Here is a 23111-nt window from a genome sequence, read left to right as displayed (position 1 = left end):
AAAGGCTTTTACTTTTTTCCTCTGGTGCAGAAACATTACTTCTCTTTCCATTCACTAAGATTTAGTTTTTCATAATAAAAATGAAATATATCAGAACTTTAAACTACACGACAGTGAAGGAATTTAAAGTGAATTATAGTTAACATCAGTGTGTTTTAAATTTATGTATCTCAGTTTCTTATAAAAATGCATGCTAAGCTATTTTAATGAACCAAGAACTGTTTTACTACCTCCTGCCTCCACCATGAAAATATGTTCTTTGCTTGATGGCTTGTGATATTTTATGGCATGATTTGAGTTTTAAAGGACATATTTAAGAGAGAATGTTAACTTTCAACCTCAGGTTGTCTAGAACTTAATTTATTACGTTTTATGACATTCAGCTGAGTTATTTTCGCTCAAGACTAGGTGTGAGGGAAATGTATTAATCTCTTGGCATAGCACGTTTTTACCTTTGTGAGTAATCCATTGACACGCTTTCTGCACTGCTGGTCATGCAGTTTTAGTGGTGGTTATTTGAGTTACCAGTAAAACCAAATACCAAGAAAAGGATACATTTTGACTATATAGCATACATAGAAATCCAATTTAGAGCAGGGTTGCCAGTACACCTCTTTTCATTGAATAATTGTATTGGCATTATGCTTTGTTGGCCATTTGACTTATAGCACAGTTTTTAACATCTGTATCTTTGACACCTAAGTAAAACGTAAGCTAAAACAATAATATACTGTCAAATATGTAACTTGTCCATTTTCTTAGTGAAGTAGATCTTTGATACCCATTTTATATTGTCTTTTTCTGCAGTCAGTTGCAACAGGAACAGGAAAAGCAAAGTGCTGAGCTGGAAGATCTAATGGAAAGACTAGCATCATTGCAAGCACAGAAAAAGAGCCTACTCTTAGAGAAAAATGACCTAGTTGCTGACAACAAGATCCTGGAAGAAGAGCTGAAAATGGCACAAAAGACAAATAGGTTTATCTATTTCCTTTTCTGCTTCAGTTGGATATCTCCTTCCACCGACACTAACATTTTAAAAAGAAAGTCATATCTCTCTGAAAAAATATTCTTGGCCCACAACCCCTACAGCCCACTCCAGACACATGAAGTCTTATTGCTGCTAATTAAGTATAGTCTCTAAAATTTGTGTGCCTTTCCAGTGAAATATGATTTAACTTCTGTATTACCTATAGAGGCCTGACATTTAATATGTTAGTCAAATAATTGTAATATATAATTTTCACGCACAATTATCATGACTGCACTGAGAAAATGCATATGAAAAATATAATTAGCCAATTATCTGATTCAGGTAAGCAATCACAGTAATTGTAGGCATATCGTGAAGCTAGAAATTACGCCCAATATTCAAACATTGCACAAGAAAAAAGGAATATTGTCATAGAATTTAAGTACCTACTGCAGCGTAGCATGTATTATGCAGAACTATGAAAAAAATAACAAAAGTATATGTGTGTCGTCAAGTTATAGTAGACTACTGTGGCTGACTGTATGTAATGGACTGGACAGAATGTCAGAGAACGTAGAAAAATAAAATCTCCAAGATGTGAACAAATGAATTTAGGAAAAATATGCAAGACAAAGTATGGGTCAGATTTGCTGGGTCATATGCCATGATGCTTTTTGCAAGCACAACAGAACATGCAAAAGTATAATCTGAATATTATTATTTTGAAATGTTGATTTTTTTTTTGAACCATCAGCTAAAAAAAGTGCTGTAATTATTAGAACGCTAGAATACCCTTGTATTGCATGGTGTGCAGCATGAATTTCTAGCTATCATGGATCACAAGACATTTCTTGGAATGATTATTTGTTATGATCACCTGCTCCATCAAATCAGGAAAGAATACAAGGTGGTCACAGGCCATGATGCTTGCGGTATCCCTGGATTCCTGAGCCAGTTCATATCTGAAAAAATATTTGATTATTTTTTAGGTCTTTGATAAAAGTAGATAAATTGTCAGATTGCATATGATGAGTTAATGAATAATAAAGCCTGGTAAATTATTCAGTGTTATGAAAGAGTTTATTGCTCCATGCTCAACAAACTTCTTTTGTATGATACCCATGAGATAAAGCTATTTCAGTGAACAAGAATTTTTTAAAATATTTATAATACCTGGAGCATCTTTTTATATCCATGTAGTATGTAAGAAAGTTTTCACTGTATTTGCTAGTCATTCAGATAGTTCAGTAGTACTCGTTGCTTGAAACAAAACAGCCAAAAATTAGAGGATAAAGAGGTTTGGTCTTCCTGTAAACTGACAAAGAGGATGTAAGATGTTTTTCTAATGTACTAAGGTTAGATTATTGACCTTTTATATTTAAAATCATCTTGTTTCAGAATCTTTCCTTACATGTGATTTGACTCGTAAGACACTACAGTTTAAAAGCTAATGTATGCACAAAAACAATGTTTTTAAATTGTTATACAGTAATTTAGTGCTTAAAAATAAGATTTTCCTGTTTTTATCTTTATATTTTGTAGGAGATCACAGAAGAAAATAGGTCTTCTGAAACAGCAGTTGGAAGAAGCAATGGAAAAGGAAGTGGTAGCTCATCAGTACTTAGCAAATCTTATTAGCTTGGCAGAGAATATAAGTCAGGAACGTGACCATCTTATACATTTGGTAAGTTCTTGAGGGGTATTTCATATTTCCTTATTTTATTATGAAAAAATAAAGCAACTAACAATGAGGATTAATATTTCAAAATGTAATGGTTTAGATCAGTGGTCACCAACCTGTCAATCGCGATTGACTGGTCGATCCTAGAGACTCTCCCAATTGATCGCGATCTCCAGTGGTGTAGCGGGGCTGCCGCTAAGGCAGGCTCCCTGCCTGCCCCGGCCCCAGGCTACGCTGCTCCTGGAAGTGGCCACCATGCCCCCGGGGGGGAGGGGTGTCCATGCTCTGCTCCTGCCTGCAGGCACCTCCCCCCGCAGCTCCCATTGGCCGGGAATGGGGAACTGTGACCAATGGGAGCTGAGGGGGCAGAGACTGCAGAGAGAGGCAGTGCACGGAGCCACATGCCTCCCCCCCCACCCAGGGGGCAGGGGTACATTGGCCCTTTCTGGGAGCGGCGTGGGGCCGGGGCAGGTAGGGAGCCTGCCTTAGCCTTGCTGTGCCATCGACCAGGAGCTGCCCGGTGGGAGGCCGCACCCAAGCCCCCTCCCGGAACCAGCACCCCATACCCCCTCCTGCACTCAAAGCCCCTGTCCCAGCCCTGAGCCCGCTCTCAGAGCCAGCACCCCGAACCCCCTCCCAGAGCCAGCATTCTGCACCCCCTCCTGCAGCCCAACACTCTGCCCCAGCCCAGAGCCCCCTCCAGCACCCAAGCTCCCTCCCAGAGCTTTTACCCCTCACTCCCTGTTGCACCCCAACCCCCTGCCCCAGCTCGGAGCCCCCTCCCACACTGCGAACCCCTTGGCTCCAGCCCAGAGTCCACACCCCCTCCCAAACCCCAACCCGGTGAAAGTGAGTGAGGGTGGGGGGCGAGCGAGCAATGGAGGGAGAGGGGAATGGAGTGAGTAGGGCAGGACCTCGGGGAAGGGGCGGGGTAGATCCTGGGTTGCCCTTATATTCAAAAGGTGATCTTGGGCATAAAAAGGTTGGAGACCACTGATTTAGATATGTAAACAGATTTGAGCACCTGGATAGATAGCAAAAAAAGAGATTTTATAGATCAGTGTTTAAAAGCAACTGTAATAAACCCAGGGACCATGATTAGAAATAATATAACAGACCTAATTAGTGTGAGAGTGGGAGACTGTAATAGTATACAGTTAGAGAGAGTTGAATTATTCCAGTCAAGGACCTGATGGGCCCAGTTATGTAAACTGTGCACTTGGAGATGAACCCACAAAATGTGCATGCAACTGTACACCTGCAGCATATTTGCTTGTGAAAATAGACAGTTATGCATTTCACTATCCATTTGCTTTTAAAGTAGCACAAATTTGTGCTCATTTGTATGTGCTCAGTTTACAAAAATCAAAAAGTCATCCAAACCTCCTCTCTTCCCTCTCAATTGGATTTAGCGTGTTTTAACTTTGAGGCAGTGTTAAAGAAACTATATTTTTCAAAGAACCATCTGTGAAATTAATAAAAACTAATATGGAACTGTAGATGACCTGTGTCCAGGTGGCCTGTGTAGTCCAGCTATGGGCAAGACCCTGAAAACACTGAAAACTTGATGAGCATTAGGACTCTAATGGTCATGGAGAACCCTTGATGATTTTGATTCCGAAAGTAAAGAACATAACATCAGCCGAATAAAGAGAATTAAAATGACAGTCATCCGAGCCGATTTAGTCAGTACAACTACTTTTCTATCCAAACCTAATTCCTTATTACATAGATTTCCTAATTTCTGGAAGAGATGATCAGAGATTAAAAGTAGCTGGCTCAAATTTAACCCAGGAAAAACAGTTGGTTAGTAGAAAGGGAAAAACACTATGGAACTTGTCAGTATTCTTACTTCACTGATGACTGAAGGCAGCACACCACAGATTATCTCGTGACAAGTCTCAGTGTCAGAAAGTGGTGGGAGGAAGGAAGCTCTCAAGCTTTGTGCTTAGGGTGGAAGATGCTGCAGATTTCATAGAATATCAGGGTTGGAAGGGACCTCAGGAGGTCATCTAGTCCAACCCCCTGCTCAAAGCAGGACCAATCCCCAACTAAATCATCCCAGCCAGGGCTTTGTCAAGCCTGACCTTAAAAACCTCAAAGGAAGGAGATTCCACTACCTCCCTAGGTAACGCATTCCAGTGCTTCACCACCCTCCAGTGCTTCACCACCCTGAAAAAGTTTTTCCTAATATCCAACCTAAACCTCCCCCACTGCAACTTTATCATGATCTGTCCCTCACCTTCACATGTGGACATGTTAAAAAAGGCCTTTTGCTTGTAAGGCAAGCCCTTTGTGACACCAGTAGATAGGAGGCTGCTCTGGTGTGGGAGAGCGATGCTGCCCTAGGCACATTCAGGGGATAATTATCCTCACAGACAGCCCAGCTTTGGAAGTTTCAGGCTGCAGAATAGACCACCTGTAATCTTTTCCTGTTGTGAAGAAACGAGCATGTTATCACCGCCACAAATGTTGTTTAAATTACACTTAAAACTTTCACAGTTTTTTTCCAACTTTCTGATTTTTTTAGTGAATAGCAGTACTCCAGTTTGGCCATTTAGTCCCACTAGTCTGTGGGAATCTTTCTTTTGCCTACACTGGACTTTGGGTCAGTTCCATAGGCTGTGACACAGAAACACTGATTCCTCTGTGAATGCCTGGATTTTACCAAATCTCCTGAGTGGGGTTGCACTTTTCTAGGACCTTTTCCCAGTATACTTTTTGAGGAGCTGCTGCCCCTCAACTGCTGCCCTCAAGCAGCCATTTTGCAGCGGTCTACTGAATCTCCTTCTCTTCCAGCAGGTAAGTATTCATATCCCCTGTTGTAGTTTTACGTGCACATTTATGAGGGGTTTGGCAGACACTCACAAGTGTGAGTACCATCTGTGAATTTCACAGCAGTGATGTTTACTCTCACCAGTCCTTACAGCAACACACTAGAAACCTCCTTCCAACTTAATCCTTTGTATTTATTGTAGTTATTGTATAAGTCCTTCAGTGAACATAAACCCAAGCCAGTCTGAACAATTTGTAAGATTTGGCTGCCAGCATTTGTTCGTATAGATCCAGGCTGCTAACATCCAAATTTGTATATCTGATATCTGTGTCAAGGCTCCAAAACTGACACCTCAAGGCTTGGGATTGGCACTATCTTGCTGTATTATCTACTGATTGTTCTAAACTTACATATAACCTTTAAAATGTGTCTTTAATTGGTGTTCGAATATTTTTTCTTTCTTTATATAGGAATTAGATACAGTGCTCCTGTCGTCTGTTTTCCAAGTTATCTGCAAAAAAACCTAGCATTTTCAGATGCCTAAGTAGCCCCTTGAATCATGATTAAAGCTGCCCTTCCCCCATCTGAAATGGCCCCCTTGGCCTGCTCAGAACAGGTTTGACAGGACTTGCTAGGTAGTAGAAAGTCTTCCACCAGGGCTACCTACTTGGCTACATGTAAACGTTTCACTTGCTGGGCCTCCGAACAGGCGCTCTCTCCATCCCGTTCTTCTCTTCAGTCTGTCTTGGACTATTTGCTCCACCTAAAACAGCAAGGTCTGGCACTCTCATCTATTAAAGTTCATGTGGCAGCCATCTCAACCTTCCACCCTCCAATGAATGGCAGATTAGTGTTCTCTCACGAGAGGACGGTCCAGCTTCTCTAAGGGCTAGAAAGACTATCCTCAGGTTTGCGAACCAACTCCCCAGGACTTAAACCTGGTCCTGTCGAGGCTCACTGGGCCCCCCTTTGAGTTGTTAGTATCGTGCTCCCTACTGCTTCCCGCCTGGAAGGTCTTTCGATTGGCAATCACCTTGGCCAGAAGGGTCTCTGAGATCAAGGCCATTATGTCAGAACCACCTTACATGGTGTTCTTCAAGGACAAGATCCAACTGCACCCCCATCCGGCCTTCCTACCAAAGATCGTGTCACAGTTCCACAACAACCAGGTCATTTTTCTACCTGTCTTTTTCCCAAAGCCTCACAAAAGCTTAGAGGATCGTCAGCTTCATACATTGGATGTTAGGCGGGCTCTTGCCTTTTATACTGAGAGAATTAAGCCCTTCCATAAGTCCATGCAACTGTTTGTTGCAGTGGTGGTAAGGATGGGAGGGCTTCCTGTGTCAACCCTAAGAATTTCATCCTGGATAACCGCTGGTATACGAGCTTGCTACAAGCACATGAATGTTCTGCCTCTGGCCATCTTTACTACACATTCCACAAGAACCTAGGCTTCATCGGTGGCGTTCCTTCTGCAGGTAACAATATGGGACATCTGCAGAGCCTCAACCTGGTAGTCAGTTCATACTTTTGCGTCCCACTACACCATCAACCAACAGGCCTGTGACAGTGACAGTTTCGGAAGAGCAGTGTTGCAGGCAGCACATCAATGAACTTCGAGCCCACCTCCTGGAGTACTGCTTATGAATCACCTAGCATGGAATGGACATGAGCAAGCACTCGAAGAAAAAATGGTTACTAACCTTTTGTAACTTTTGTTCTTAGAGACATGTGGCTCATGTCCATTTCATCCACCCACCCTCCTACTCTTCTGTCGGAGCTACCGGCAAGAAGGAACTGAGAGGGTGCGGGGCCAGCAGCACCCCTTATACCAGTGAATATGCGCATGACTTCAGAGGGCACTACAGCCAGCCCAGTGGATACCACTAAGGGAAAAATCTCGGGCAACAGTGCACGTGGTGAACGCACACCTAGCATGGAATGGATATGAACACCACATCTCAAAGAACAACAGTTAGAAAAGGTCAGTAACAGTCGTTGTTGTCCCCCCGAGACTGTCTCACATTCCACAACCCTTCAAAACAACTACAACTCTACACGGACAAAGTGCCCGGAAAGGCCCCTTCTTAGATTACTGGGCACTGGGGTTAAAGTATTCTTGGTGACAGGACCCCAGCTGTGGACATTAAACAATATGAGGTCACAAGGTAGAGACCTACATGAGAGCGGCCTTAGGGCAGATGATCAGTTGCTTGATACTACTTCCTCTGATAGTTCTCAAGATGCCTTCTCACAGTTGCTAGGGCCCTTTGCAACCTTCCACACCTCTTCCTACATAATGAAATGCACGTAACTGTCATTCCCCTCCCCGTTTTGGGTCACTTGTAAGTTCTGCTGACATTTTAACAACAAGCATTGGAAATTTATTTTCTTAATAAATTGAAGAATTAAAGTTACAGTTACAATTAAAGAACAATTCTGTGCCTGCAGCAAAAACTGACAATGACATTCGTTATAGAAAAGTTGATTTGAGTCTAAGTCTGGATAGCAACTTTTATGTTGCTAAAATAGCATGCTATTATATTTCTAACAAACAGTAACTTTTTTTAAACAATATTTAATAGTTAATTTAAGTGGCCAGTGGAATTGTATGTGTGAAATTAAAGGAGATTTTATTTACACATACAAATATTACTTTGGTTACAGTAATTCAATTTTTTTTCCTACAGGCACTTTCATAAAAAATTAGTGTTTCGATATTTATCATACTTTGAGTTGCAGGAAAAATGCCCATACTAAACAATTTCTGAAGTTTTATCACATTTGACATGAGAGTAATTCAAACAGTTAATAGGAAAGCAATCTTCTCGTAATCAATAAATATTTGTTTGGTCCCTATTGCTCCTTCCCATGGAAGAGCCTTTGGGGAGAGGAAAAGGTTCTTCTTCGAGTGATTGCTCATGTGTATTCCACAATAGGTGTGCGTGCTTGCAGTTTTTCCCCTAGCAGTACCCTTAGGGGGGAGCACCCCCCTGCGACTCCTGGAGCGGCACCTGCCTGGCACGGTATAAGGGGGGCTGCGCTCCCCTCACCCTGAGTTCCTTCTTGCCGCCAGTGAAGGTGCGTCGGAACCACTCAGCTCCAGCTTTGCTGCAGCTCGTCCCCAGAACTCTTCGTTTGTTCAGTAGTACCTGTAGTCAGTTAGCTAATTCAGTTAGTTTAGTTAGTCACTGAGCCCAGGCCGGGGCATGCCCCGCGCCCCAGGCTTTAAGTCGTGCGGCTCTTGTAGGTGCTCTATGCCAAGGAGCGACCTGCACGCGGATTGTCTGTGCTGCTTGGGAGAAACCCATATCAGCAAAAGGTGCAAGATCTGCAAGTCTTTCAAGCCCTGGACCAAAAAGAAAGGGACATTAGGGTCCGGGCCATCCTGATGGAGTCGGCGCTGGCCCCGACCCTGGCACACCACTCCGAACTGGTACCCGGCACCGCAGCGTTGGTATGCGGAGACCCTCCAGCACCATCGTCCAGTCGGCACCGCTCCCCGTCCACGGGGCATGCCAAGAGGACCAGAAAGACTCCCTCTTTGCAGCGGCACTGAGGGAAGTCTGGGACAGAGGCTAGGCCCATGTCAGGTAGTCCTCAATCCCCATCAGGCTGTAGGCCTCTGACTCACGTTGAGTGGAGTAGCCCAGCCCCTTCGGAGCAGGCCTCTCCGGATGTCTGAATGCCATCTAAGCCTGAAGCCCTCCAGGCAACCAGGGACATCATGTCCATGCTGGTGCTCGGAGCTCCGCCAACGTCGGCCCCACGCTCCAGAGGCAAGCCACCGCTGGGATCACTGCAGTCGCCACCAGCCTGGTAACTGTCTTGGTTGAGGGAACGTTCCCGACACCGCTCACCGCCCAGCGACTGTTCAGGGCTCAGTCCATGTGGATCGCCCTTGACGCCAGCCAGACTGTCTGGATGGGTGCCGTCCAACCGGGAGTCCTGGCACCGCTCATCTTCGCAAAGCAAATACCGATGGGACCATGGCGGACGTTGCCAACGGTCCTTGTCTTGCAGGAGATACCGCAGTCAGTCGCGGCACAACTGTCGATGCTGTTCCTGCTCGGACTCCCATTCCAAGTCCCCGCCAAGGCACTGTAGCCCTGGGCGTCAATCACCGATGTCGCGCCAACGCGGGTCTACCCGTCAAGGCCATTCACAGACCAGCTACTACTGCCGCTCCTCCGCGTCGAGATCTTGGTCCTGTGGCTGACGTAGATCCCGGCACCACCGATACTCACGGTCCAGAGGCAGCAGCGGATCATATGCCAGCCTGGCCTCCCCTTACAGCCGCCCGTCTACAGGCCAAGCTAGCCAGTCTGATCAACCGGCCCCGCCAGTGCCTCAGCAAGTGCTATGGCACCAAGCGTCGTGGTTGGCCCAGCGGTACCAGTGGGCACCGTGGCCTCCAGCGCAGCCTCCGGTGGGGGCTCGCTCGGTGGCTGGGGCCTCGGAAGAACCGTTGGCGTCCATCTTTCAACCACCAGAAAAAAGGTCAGGGGGACTTGTGTCCTCGGTACTGTGCCTGGAGTCTGACCAGGTGGTGGATCCTCCGGTGCCGGACAACACCCAAAGCACTGCACCGGCCTCGCCCCGTCCGGAGGAGCTGATTGCGGCCCCAACCCCCTCCATCCCGCAGGAGGACTACCGGGCCCACCAAGAGCTCCTGAAAAGGGTGGCAGCGAGCCTCCACCTCCAGGCTGAGGAGATGGAAGAGCCCTCAGACTCCCTGTTCAATGTGCTGTCCCCTTCAGTACTGGACAGGGTGGCCTTGCTGAATTTCAAATGCCCTGTGGCAAACACCAGACTTGTTGACTCCCATCTCTAAAAAGGCGGAGCACAAGTACTTTGTACCCACGAAGGGACACGAGTATCTGTATACCTACCAGCGTCCAACTCCCTGGTGGTCGAGTCGGTCAACCACAGGGAGCGGCAGGGGTAACCAGCCCCGAGCCCCAAGAACAAAGACTCTCGGAGGCTGGATACTTTCGGAACAAAAATGTATTCATCATCAAGCTTTCAACTACAAGTAGCAAACTGTCAGGCTCTCCTGGGTTGCTACGAGTTTAACCTCTGGGAATCCCTCCCCAAGTTTGAGGACTCCCTCTGGGAGTGCGATAATAAGGAGTTTAAGGTGCTTGTGGAGGAAGGGGCAGCAGCCGCAAGGGCATCCCTGCAGGCCACTTCAGATGTGGCGGGCACGGTCCATGGCCTCAGCGGTGTCCATGAGATGGGCGTGATGGCTTCTGCTCTCTGGGCTCTCCTGCAAAGCTCAGTCCTCCATGCAGGATCTCCCTTTCGATGGGAAGGCTCTGTTTGCAAAGGAAACAGGCATAAGGCTGCATGGCATGCAAGACTCCCGCACAGCCCTCCAGACCTTGGGCCTCTATGTCCCTCCTCTGGCAAAACCCAAGTTCAAGCCGCAGCAGGCTCCCACCCAGGCCGCCCTCCCAAAGTATGAGGCCACAAAAAGCAGCGGGACTATAGAAAGCTCCTGCAATGGCAGTCCCAGCCTGCCCCCCAGCCTGGGTCTTCTAAGGGCAGGCAGGCGGGCAAAAGGTGTTTTTGACGGGACGCTCGGGGGTACCCCGCCAGTTCTGAGCAGGGACCTTCCCCCAATAGAGCTCCTTTTCTCCAATCGGTTGTGTGCTTTTCTCCCAGAATGGTCACAGCTCACCTCAGACTGATGGGTCCTCAACACCATCTCCCGAGGTTACACCCTTCAATTTACCTCCTCCCTGCCCAACTGCCCTCTGCCCCTGTCCCTCCTGGGGGACCCTGCTCACGAGGCTCTGCTTGAGCAGGAGGTGGGGCGGCTCCTGGACCTAGGAGCTACAGAGACGGTGCGCAAGTCGTTCCTGGGCAAGGAGTATTACTCCTGGTATTTCCTTATCCCGAAGGATAATTTCCTTATCCTGCGAGGCCTGAACCACTACATGGTGAAACTCAAGTTCCGTATGGGTTTCCCTGGCCTCCATCATCCCCTCCCTGGATCCCGGGGACTAGTACGCTACCCTCGATCTACAGGATGCGTACCTCCACATCCACATATTCGAGGGCACAGATGCTTCCTCCGTTTCCTGGTGGGACAGAGTCACTACCAATTCACAGTCCTACCCTTTGGTCTGTCCACTGCCCCCAGGGTCTTTACAGAGTGTATGGCGGTGGTAGCGGCCTACCTCAATCTCCGGGGGTCCAAATATTCCCATATCTGGACGACTGGCTAGTCAAAGGCACCACCCGCTCACAGGTGAGGGATCATGTGGCGCTCCTCCTGTCCACATTTACTGCCCTGGGCCTGTTGATAAACAACGCCAAGTCCACATTAGTCCTGGTTCAACACACAGAGTTTATAGGGGCACTACTGGATGCAACGTCGGCCAGAGCCTCTCTTCCCCACCAGACAAGTTCGAGATCCTGAGAAGGCTCATCGACTCGGTCACAAGGTTCCCAGTGATGACAGCCAGGGCTTGCCTGCAACCGCTGGGTCACATGTCTGCATGCACATATGTGGTCCATCACGCCAGACTCAGAATGAGGCCCCTCCAGCTCTGGCTGGCTTCGCAGTTCTCCAAGACCATGAACAGAATGGACAAAGTCCTCAGCGTGCTGAACGCGGTGATCACCTCCCTGTGGTGCTGGTCTGCCCCAAACAACATGCTCCAAGGTGTCCCGTTCAGGGACAGGGCCCCGTTGTTGGAGCTGGTGTCCGACGTGTCGGACCTGGGTTGGGGGGCCCATGTGGGGAACTTTCAGATGCAAGGCCTGTGGTCTCTGCAAGACCTACCCCTTCATATAAACGTCAAGGAACTCAGGGCCGTGCGAGTGGCATGTATGGCCTTCCACTCGCACCTAGAAGGCAAGGTAGTTAGGGTCCTCACAGGCACCACGGCATCGATGTTCTATATCAACAGGCAAGGTGGGGCCCAATCCTTTGCTACGAAGCCCTCAGTCTGTGGGACTTCTGTATAGCCCACAACATCTACCTAAAAGCCTTCCACCTGCCAGGAATGTCAGGGCGGATCGCTTCAGCAGGAATTTTTCTTCTCAGCACGAGTGGTCTCTACACCTGGAAGTGGCTCACCAGCTCTTCCAAAGGTGGGGTACTCCCCAGGTGGACCTATTTGCGACCAGGCAGAACCAACGATGCCCCCGGTTCTGCTCCAGGGGGGCCTAGGGAGGGGCGCTATCTCTGATGCCTTTACCCTGTCCTCATCAGGCCAGCTCCTCTATGCCTTTCCCCCGTTCCCTCTGATCAGCAAGGTCCTGGAGAAAATAAAGACTGACAAAGCCAAGGTCCTCCTCGTTTCCCTTGTGTGGCACAGTCAATACTGGTACGGGACCCTCTTGGGGCTGGCGGTAGCTCCGTCATGGCAGTTGCCACTCCGCCCAGACCTGCTCTCTCAGGACCAAGGTCGCCTCCTCCATCCCAACCCAGCAACGCTTGACCTCATGGCATGGCTGCTCAGTGGCTAGGTGGCAAGGAAAGGACATGCTCAGAACAGGTTCAGCGTGTCCTCCTCGAAAGTAGACGGCCCTCCACTCGCCGCTCCTACGTGGCGAAGTGGTCTCTGTTTTTGAGGTGGGCGGCAGGCCAGGGTGTTTCCCCGATGGCCGCCCCAATCCAGCTTATCCTTGATTACTTCGTCCACCTGAGGGCCCAGGGACTGGCGCCCTCGTCAGTCAGGGTATGCTTGGCGGCCATATCGGCCTTTCATCCCCCGGTGCAAGGGCACACTGTGTTTTCCTGTGCTATGACTGGCTGGTTCCTTAAGGGTTTGGACCATCTCTACCCATATTCCAAGCCCCTGGTTCCACAGTGGGACCTAAATCTGGTGCTGGCTCATCTCACGGCGGCCCCACTGGCCACATGTTCCTGGTCTCACCTCTTATGGAAGGTTTCAGAGTAACAGCCGTGTTAGTCTGTATTCGTAAAAAGAAAAGGAGTACTTGTGGCACCTTAGAGACTAACCAGTTTATTTGAGCATGAGCTTTCGTGAGCTACAGCTCACTTCATCGGATGCATAGCATATCGTGGAAACTGCAGAAGACATTATATACACACAGAGACCATGAAACAAAACTTCCTCCCACCTCACTCCCCCGCTGGCAACAGCTTATCTAAAGTGATCCTCAAGTAGAGCCATTTCCAGCACAAATCCAGGTTTTCTTCACTCTTATGGAAGGTGGACTTCCTGGTAGCTATCAAGTCGGCCAGGCGGGTCTCGGAGCTCAGGGCCCTAGCCTCCGAACTGCCATATATGGTTTTTCGTAAGGACAAGGTCCAGCTCTACCCACACCTCGCTTCTTCCTGAAGGTGGTCTCCGCCTAACACCTGGGTCAGGGCATTTTTCTGCCAGTCCTCTGCCCCAAGCCTCGCGACTAGTGAGGAACGCCGTCTCCACACGCTCGACATGAGGCGAGCTCTGGCTTTCTACCTCGAGTGGACCAAGCCGTTCAGAAAGTCTTCGCAACTGTTTGTCGCCTCGGCTGAGCGCGCAAGGGGCCAGCCGATTTCCACTCAGCAGCTTTCTAAGTGGATCACTTTGTGCATCCGTTCCTGGTATGAGCTGGCGGGGGTTCCCCTGCCGCCCATTGTGAGGGCACGCTCGACTCGGGCGCAGGCCTTGTCGGCTGCCTTCGTGGCCCATGTCCCCACCCAGGACATTTGTAGGGCCACCACATGGTCTTCAGTTCACACGTTCACCTCGCACTATCCCATCATCTCCCAGGCCAGGGATGATGCCGGGTTCAGCAGGGCGGTACTCCGTCTTGGGAACTTGTGAACTCCTACCCACCTCCAACAGATATAGTTTGGAATCACCTATTGTGGAATACACATGAGCAATCACTCGAAGAAGAAAAGACAGTTACCTTTTCCTCTAACTGGTGTTCTTCGAGATGTGTTGCTCATGTCTATTCCACATCCCACCCTCCTTCCCCTGTGTTGGAGTTGTCTGGCAAGAAGGAACTGAGGGTGAGGGGAGCACAGCCCCCCTTATACCGTGTCAGGCAGGTGGCACTTCAGGGGTTGCGGGGGGGGGCACTCCCCCCTACGGGTACTGCTAGGGGAAAAACTTCCGGCACCGGTGCACGTGGCGAGCACGCACATCTATTGTGGAATATACATGAGTAACACATCTCGAAGAACACCAGTTACGGAAAAGGTAACCGTCTTTCCCTTGGAAAGTTCTCCTCAAATTGTTCTATTATGCAGACAGGTCCCTTGCTCACCCATGGAACAAACAAGGTGGGTTTTCCTGCTGATTCACTATCTGTTGAATTCACTACCCCCTGAAATAATAGAACTCTGTGCCTCTATGCTTTGGGATCCCTAGTTTTCACTTCTGATTCAGAAAGTGTGGCTCCACTGGAGCTGTGCTTCCCAGGCTTCCTCCACCTGCAGTTGCTCCTGGAAATGCTGATGAAGTGGGATTCCACAGTGCCAAATAGGAGCTACAGAAAAGCAAATGTAGTTTGGAGGTTGTGTTAATGGTTTTGCAGATTTCCTTCAGTGGTTGAGTGTGTGTGTGTGTAGTGGTCCAAAGAGTTACATTTCCACAAGCTTGTCCCATTCCCACACGTAGAAAGGAAGAGATTAATGTGCAGAGGGATCTAAGGGAAAACAGCGCCCCCCCCAGCATTTGCCCGAAGGCCCCAATCCTGCAAGTACACACACACACTTAGCTTTATCGTTTGCAGGATCAGAACCAGTATTCTGATAAACAAAAATCAAATTGCAGCATAAAAGGGTAGTAACAAATTATTTAAAACAGTTTTTTATGGGTAGTAGTGGTAAACTATAATCCAGTGTTAGCAGCGGTCAAAAATCATTCCTCTGTTTTATTATGCAGGTGCTACATAGTAAGTCAAAATGTCATTCAGTGACTGAGCACAAAGCTCAAATTTTTGTGATGCTGGTGAGTTTTGATTTTCTGTGAAGGGAGCTGTTTCTGTGGAATAGACAGGAGTGATGTGTATACTTCACATGTAGTCAAGCACCACTAATTCTAACCCAGTTATTTCTCTTTTGAATACTGTCAGTGGATTCAACAGTTTATCTTCTTAAGGGGTTTAAGATCTTTTCAATGTTTGCAGTCTGTTCAATTTTTTGTTTTCTTTTACATCTGTGAGTGAACTTAGTGTTTACAAAAGTGATGGATTCATAACAGTGAAATGAGCCAAGTATATAGTATAAAGGCAATGCATACGTTTCCCCATGTATCTCTGTACTTCAAACCTGACCTCCTGCTATTTCAAGGGCTCTTTTCAGTTCAAGCAGTTCAAAATGTCAGTCAGGAGTCTGAAATGTTTTCCAACCAACACTGACCATTTAGAGCAGTAGTTCTCAAACTTTTTTTTACTGGTGACCCCTTTCACATAGCAGGCCTCTGAGTGCAACCCCCCTCCCCCGTTATACATTAAAAACTCGTTTTTATATATTTAACACCATTATGAATGCTGGAGGCAGAGCGGGGTTTGGGATGGAGGCTGACAGCTTGCGATTGCCCATTTAATAGCCTTGAGGGGCCCCAATGCCCAGTTTGAGAACCCCTGATTTAAAGGGCCGTACTGACTGATTTTTATTTCACAAGGTAGCTGAAGTTATGTACCCTTTATGCAACTGGACAGCCCTCTTGGGGGACTGGACCCCAGATCTATACTAGCAGAAGCTGGCCCACATCCTGTATGAATCAAACCCAATCACTACAAGTATAGATTTAGTAGAGTGCTAGGGAGTTGTTTTTCTGCATCTCCTGCTTTTCTCATATATTATTAATTTATTTCAGTAGTTTGCATAAATATTAAGACTGAAATATTACAGGAGGCCTTTACATTACATTTGGCTACAAACTCAGTTCACTGACATCTAGACTTCCCTCAGGATGAAATAGGAGTGTGAAAGCAAGTAATCCTTTTGAAGTCAATGAACTGAGATTTTTTTAATTCACAGAGCAATAATGAATTAATGCCATAATTAGTTATTTTCACTGAGTTCTGGAGTGTGGTTGGTGCCACAAAAGTTAAAAATGTGTCAGCATTTTTATTGGAAATCTATTTTTCAGAGGGTGTAAAAACTGAGGTAAATACTTGCTCTATATAGGTCTCAGTCTAAAACGATTTTATAAAAAGTGATTTTAATAGAGCAGTGCCAATTTAGATCAGCTGAGGATCTTGCCCAGTATCTTTTTAAAAATAGGTTCCTCTTTGCATGGCCTGTGCACATTCCTGCTCTTGTCCTCACTCTGAGGATGTGAAGGGTTGGAAGGAACCTAAGAGTGTGAATGTGCAGAGGTCATTTCATAGCACTCTGGTTACAGGTGAGTAACCTTCATCTACTGAGTAAAACACATTTTCCTACCTTTTTTTGTGTGTACTCTATATATGAATATTATGATAGCAGTATAGTCTATTTAGTGTGACTAGCTCTGAAGAGGTATCCTGAAGGAAGGGTAGTGATTCCATAATCAAGGTTCTAACTGGTTTTTCCAATTATATCAGCCTGATTTTGCCCCCAGCCTCCATAAAAAAATATCCTTTTACCTGGAATCCCATAAATCTGATCTCTAAACAGAAGAGAATTTGGGGAGGGTGTAAGGAGGTGAATTTTGAGGTTAATTAGTCATGACACTTCTGAGAAATGGCACTTTGAAAAATAAGATACATTTCACTTATTGATTTGTTTGTAGAAATCTTTTTAAAAGGTGGTGTAGAAACTTGACATATTATTGTCAATAGTTGTGGATGAAACTTAGTCTTATTTCTCAAGACTCAGAAGAGGCATAAAGATTGACACAAAGAGATTCAATCATTGCCTAGAAACTGTCCAATCCTGATTTAACATGACTCTGCACAAGTGCAGGTCAGAAACAGGCCAATGTGGGGGAAGAGGGAAGGGAAGGACAGAGTAACAATGAGGCACGTATGCATCTTGATAGTTTGGTTCTCTCCCCTCTTAATTATTATTGATTGGTTACCTTTCTTTTTTGCTTTCAGTGGTCTTGATAGAAATAGGTCTGTAAGAGAGATTTACATGTGGCACGGAAAGTGGCTTGGTGAATAAGTTTCAACAGGGCATTACAAGCATAGCAGACCGTATGGGGATAGCATGGAAATGCTTGTGGAGCATGCAACAAAGGGAAATAATATTTATAGATACCTCCCATATAAAGTAGTAATGAGAAATGACTCATATTTGCAATGTACTTTGACAGCCTCAGTGTAAGGTAATACAAGGAAGGAGAATATATTCAAAGAAGTCCCTTTTGTGTAATTCTGTCTCTTTGTAGAACATTGCCCATTTTATCAGCATCTTAGGTCTACCTCTTCTCTCTCCAAAAACTGCAACTGTAGGCTTTGAGAGACAAGCTCCCTTTTGCAGCAAGACATTTTCAAGTTAGGTATATAATAGACTTGTATAGTAAGAACCATTCATACGAAAAAAGAAATGCTGTCATGATGGCAAAACAGCACTCTATTCTGCTCTTTTTCCTTTTCTTACACATACCAGAATACAAAACCTACATTCATCTACCTATTATATTTGCAGGCCAAATGCTTGGAAAGTGAGAAGCATGGAGTTCTGAACAAAATAATAGAAGGGAATGTACGCTTAGGAAGATTAGAAGAGAAGGTTAGGGTAAGTAGACTTTGTAATTACCATTCTATATCTATTACAAGTTGCTTTCATTTAAAAAAAAATATCAGTACTTAATCCATATGGCATATTTTTGTAAGAACATTTTATAGATATATGTTTTTAAATGCATTTTAGAAGATAAATGGGGTTTTTAGCATATTTTACACAATAAAAATAATAAGTACTTTTCTGTTGTATATGTACACTGCTTTCTATATACGATCATAGTATTCTGATTATTTGTAAGTGCTACTGCAGATTGTAGAATGGTAAAAGTATAGAAATTTTATTTATATTTAATTTTTATTTTATAGGATATATCCCAACCCTTTTCTTTGGAACTTTTAAAAAGTCTGTAATAATGGGGAAAATTGAAAAATATTCTCAATCTAGAGTTTATTAAAATTAGAATTACAAGTATTGAGATGCATATGCAACTACTGTTGAGGTGCATTCAGATGACCATAGGGTTGTACCTCAATTTGAGGGACTTTGGACATATCCAAAGATTTAACCTAATTCCAAAACACAGTTACAGTCTTATCTACTACACTGCTACATTTGTAGAGTAATTAAGTTAGAAATCTAAGTAACTGGGTGCCCCAACTTGGTTGTATACATAGTGAAGATGGGTCCTAAGTATGTTATCAAAGGTATAGAAATAGCTATAAAAGTATGCAGTCACTCTCTTTACCATGGATATCTTATTAGTTTTTGCACTTCATTGCAATTTAATGGAAAACTTGTGTGAATTCTTTAGTACATTCACCTTTTTAACCTGTCTAGTACTACAGAAATTCTGTTTAAATATTTATACAACCTAATGTTTCTTCTACAGCACATACAGTTTTTTAACAAGTTTCTTCTTATATGTATAGTGAGATGTGATAGGATGGAATCAAGAATCTGCATTGTCAAATTAATTTCTTTGGAGAATGAATCAGTGGTAAAAACCAGAATCCAAAGACCGCATGCTTATCCTAGGCATGCATCCTGTTACTTATAGGGTTCTTAATTGATAATTATTGTTTTTCTTAAATAATTAAAAACTTCTGTTGAGCTTTTAAGTCTTTTCCAATCTACTTTAAAATAAAGTCCGCCCAACCCTTTCTGCAGTTTGACATTGTTAACAAAGAAATTATCAACAGTATAGTTCAGCTTAACCTTTTCCCTAACCATGGCTGCTCCTAGGGTCTCTGCTTCAGGCTGTTGAGCCCATATGCTAGACCCTTACTGTGCTCGTTGCTTCTACTGTGAGGGAGTCTTGTGTATGATAGCTGGATGTTAGCTCTCTAATGCCACCAGCCTGTCAGCCCCTCAAGCACTCTCTTTCAGGCTATACCAGCCTTGTCTTTACCTTGCAGGTTAATAGGTGCAGCCCAGTCCCTGAGTCCCCTTGAAGCATTCCCCTGTGACATCCAGCCCCTGACACTGGCTATTCACAGATCTCCCAGATCCTCTGCTCCCAAATGAACAGTGTATCCCTATTTACTAGTGGCTCTCAACCTTTCCAGACTACTGTACCCCTTTCAGGTATCTGATATGTCTTGCGTATCTGTGATGGGGTGCGACTCACCACACTAGCGCCTCCTGCTGGTCATCTTACAGATCAGCTCCACAAGTCAGTACGCTGACTCTCGGTGGTGTCTCGTCCACCATCACTTCTAGTCCTGGACCCGTGTTGCTCCAAGGACCGTGGCCTCCTCTTCAGGACACAGCCCTCTGACTGTGCCACACACTGTGCTCCCCCCTTCCGGGGTAATGTACCGCAGTCCAATGGTCCAGCACCAACGGTCCAGTGGCAGGTGGGAGTGAGGGGGACCCGGGCCCGCCCACTACTCCAGGTACCAGCCAGGGACCCTGTAGATGGCAGCCACGTGCTGTGTTGCCTCCAACCTCTCAGTCTACTTCCCAGGGCCATTTCCCTGCAGCCCCAGCACCTTCTCCACCCTTATCTCAGTGCCTCAGCTTATCGTCTTAGCGGTCAGCTCGCTCTCACTCCCCTCATTCTGCCCAGCACTGCTATGTCCAAAATGCTAGCTTTCCTCCTCCTGCAAGGCAGCCAGTCCTCCCTCCTCAAGCGCCAGGGAGCAACTGAATTTGCTCTGCCCTGCAGCTCTTTTTGTATTGGCCTGCCTGGCCGTGATTGGCTGCTCCTCGCAGCCCCTTTTGTATTAGCTGCCTTTTGCACAGCTGCCGTAGGGCTCTCTTAACCCCTGACAGGCCAGTGTGGGGCGGGTACCCCATCACAGTACCCCCAAGTTACACCTCACTTAAAAACTACTTGCTTACAAAATCAGACATAAAAATACAAAAGTGTCACAGCACACTATTACTTTCTCATTTTTACCATATAATTATAAAATACTTCAACTGGAATATAAATAATGTACTTACATTTTAGTGTATAGTATATATAGCAGTCTAAACAAGCCATTGTCTTGTCATGAAATTTTAGTTTGTACTGACTTTGCTAGTGCTTTTTATGTAGCTTGTTGTAAAACTTGGCACGTGTGAGTTGATGTACCCCCGGAAGACCTTTGTGTAACTCCAGGGGTACACATATCGCTGATTGAGAACCACTGCCTTAAATCACCACCTCTGGATAATGCACAGCACTTGAGAGCATTTATAATAAAAACAAAAGAAGGTTTATTTAGGAGAGAATAGAGATTCCACTAAAAAGAAGAGAGAGTGATGGAAACAAATAGTTACAGTTTTGCAAAGGCACCTCCTTCACCTTGCTGGGTATGGCATTTCTCCCTTTGGCAGTGGGGGAGCTTGGAGTAAATTTGACCAACTCTGGAGAATTTTTATGCTTCCATATTTACAAGGTGAGCCTTAGGGTAGACCTAAGGAGTACTTTTCAGCCAAACAAAAAGAAAAGTTCATAACACAAAAAAGGGAATACCTTTCCCTCCTCCTTTTCTGGGGTGTTGCCTTATTATGATGGCCACTGTGTGCCAGTCCTTCTCCAGACAGTCCATTAGGGTGATTGCTTCCCATATATGGAGGAGAGCAGCCTTCCACTCAGGAGAAGCCTTTTGTCCTGATGCATCTTGTCTCCCATCTCTCCTCCCTCTCTCGCACCAGAAAAGGGGTTTTTAAAGGTCACAGGAAGCCCTTATTTAGACTCAGGTGTCCATAGTTTACCTGAGGTAACATTTCAGCTCATGGGGAAAAGGAACTTTACCATTCTAGGGATAGTATACCTGCCTTCCAGCACTCTCGTACAGCTGTCTGGTTTGACTTTGTCATACAAGGCAAAACAAAATCATAACATACACACACACTAGGCCAGTGGTTCTCAAACTTTTGTACTGGTGACGCCTTTCACATAGCAAGCCTCTGAGTGCGACCCCCTTATACATTAAAACACTTTTTTATATATTTAACACCATTATAAATGCTGGAGGCAAAGCGGGGTTTAGGGTGGAGGCTAACAGCTCGTGACCCTCCCATGTAATAACCTCCCGACCCCCTGAGGGGTTCCGACCCCCAGTTTGAGGACCCCTACACTAGGCCCTACACTTAGTAGTAGTTACCTTTCCTATCTAATAAAGCAGGTTCTTCCCTGCCCCCCAAAAGTTCAGCGTGTTGCAGAGCTGGCTGGATCCAACCTGTCATGAAATACTCCTTCTCTTCAGTGAATGGATGCAGAGTGTCTTTGTCCACCCTGCGATATATTAAATCATTCTTTGTTCACAGACAGTGAATGGGCCATCACCAAGACAAAAGATTGCCTGGTGACTAACTTTTACTTTGACCATAAGGCATAATTTTCAATATAGTTATGTTATTCCTTAAATATTACCAGCATACACATCTCATAATGATTATGACTTGATAAGTTACAAGCTTTCTTGTATAAATACCATGAAAGCAGTGTATTAGATGTAGTAAGTTAAGTCTGAGTCAGGAGTTGCTTGTAAAGAACTGTGAACACTTTGCCAACTGGCACCAGTGGGCCTCTGTCTCACAGTGTGTCTCTTGAGATCAACCCAGGGCTGGCCTTAGGAGTGGGCGGGATTGGCCAGCATATGCAGGGGCGTGCCTCCGGAGCAGAGGTGCCCCTCCTCCTCTGCTGCTGCCTGCAGCCACTGTTGCTCCTGTGTACCCTCCCTCTGCCTTGGCCAAGCAGCTCGGGACCAGGAGCCTCCTGGCTGCTGTGCAGAGTGGGGTGGGGCTAATGTCAGGGTGTCCCGCTACCCGTGTACCCAGTTTCCGTTGAGCTGGTGTGTGGGACAAGGAGCCTGTCTGTGCTGCTGCCTCTGGGTTAAGCATGGAAGCTGCTGCTTGAATAAGCTTTCAGGCTAGTGAGTTCTCTGCTTGAAGAGACAGTGCGCTGTCACACACACTTCCCCCAACACACACACATACTCTCACACTTCCCCAACACGCTCTCCCCCCAACCCACTTGTAGTATTATTATTGTTGTTATTACTTCTTGGTACTTCCTGTCAAAATGCGCAATGCACATATATTCATTGTAATTTTATTCTGTCAAAGTTTGTTAAGGATTACAATACTGTTGTTTTAGTTTTTTGACTGGTGTGTGCATTTCATAATTGTATTTCTCACTTATGCTTAAATTTTATTCTTTCAGCAGTGAGCTCTAAAATGCCTAACCTGTCCTGGCTGATGTAATTATCATTATTACTTTTATTACCATATTGTGCTTGTCATTCATTATTTAAAATGGTACAATCAAATACTAGTATCCTTCTAAAATGTAAATTTAGCTTGTACTCACCTTAGCAGTACCAGTTTAAAAAAATTAGCTAAATACAACTTTAGACACTGTGCAGATGAACGTTGCTCATTGTATTTTTAGTTATACCTGTAAAATAACTTAATATTCTTACAAAAATAAATGCAGTTCCAAGTATGATACTCATAGTAATGATGGTGTCAAATGTTAGTGAGTCACATACATGATTGTGATCAGTAAATATAAATGTCAAAATAATTAGAAAAATAAAAATAAATTCCTGTTCTTAATAAAAGAGAAAAAAAACCCTTAATTGCATATATTAAA

At 45.6% G+C, this 23111-nt stretch overlaps 1 protein-coding gene across 5 annotated transcripts in view; it reads left to right on the top strand.

Annotated features, from left to right (window-relative positions):
- Positions 1 to 23111, top strand: part of CEP89 (centrosomal protein 89) — a 129262-nt gene that overhangs the window by 62628 nt on the left and 43523 nt on the right. For all 5 annotated transcript variants that reach the window (XM_027821100.3, XM_027821099.3, XM_027821097.3 and 2 more), the window contains 3 exons: positions 808 to 975; positions 2513 to 2654; positions 17984 to 18073. In XM_027821100.3, coding sequence (XP_027676901.2) covers positions 808 to 975; positions 2513 to 2654; positions 17984 to 18073 — 400 coding nt within the window. The remainder of the gene's footprint in view (positions 1 to 807; positions 976 to 2512; positions 2655 to 17983; positions 18074 to 23111) is intronic.

This window comes from Chelonia mydas, chromosome 12 (genome assembly GCF_015237465.2).
Source record: "Chelonia mydas isolate rCheMyd1 chromosome 12, rCheMyd1.pri.v2, whole genome shotgun sequence".
Classification (NCBI taxonomy): domain Eukaryota; kingdom Metazoa; phylum Chordata; order Testudines; family Cheloniidae; genus Chelonia; species Chelonia mydas.
This window is presented reverse-complemented; position numbering and strand designations above follow the sequence as displayed.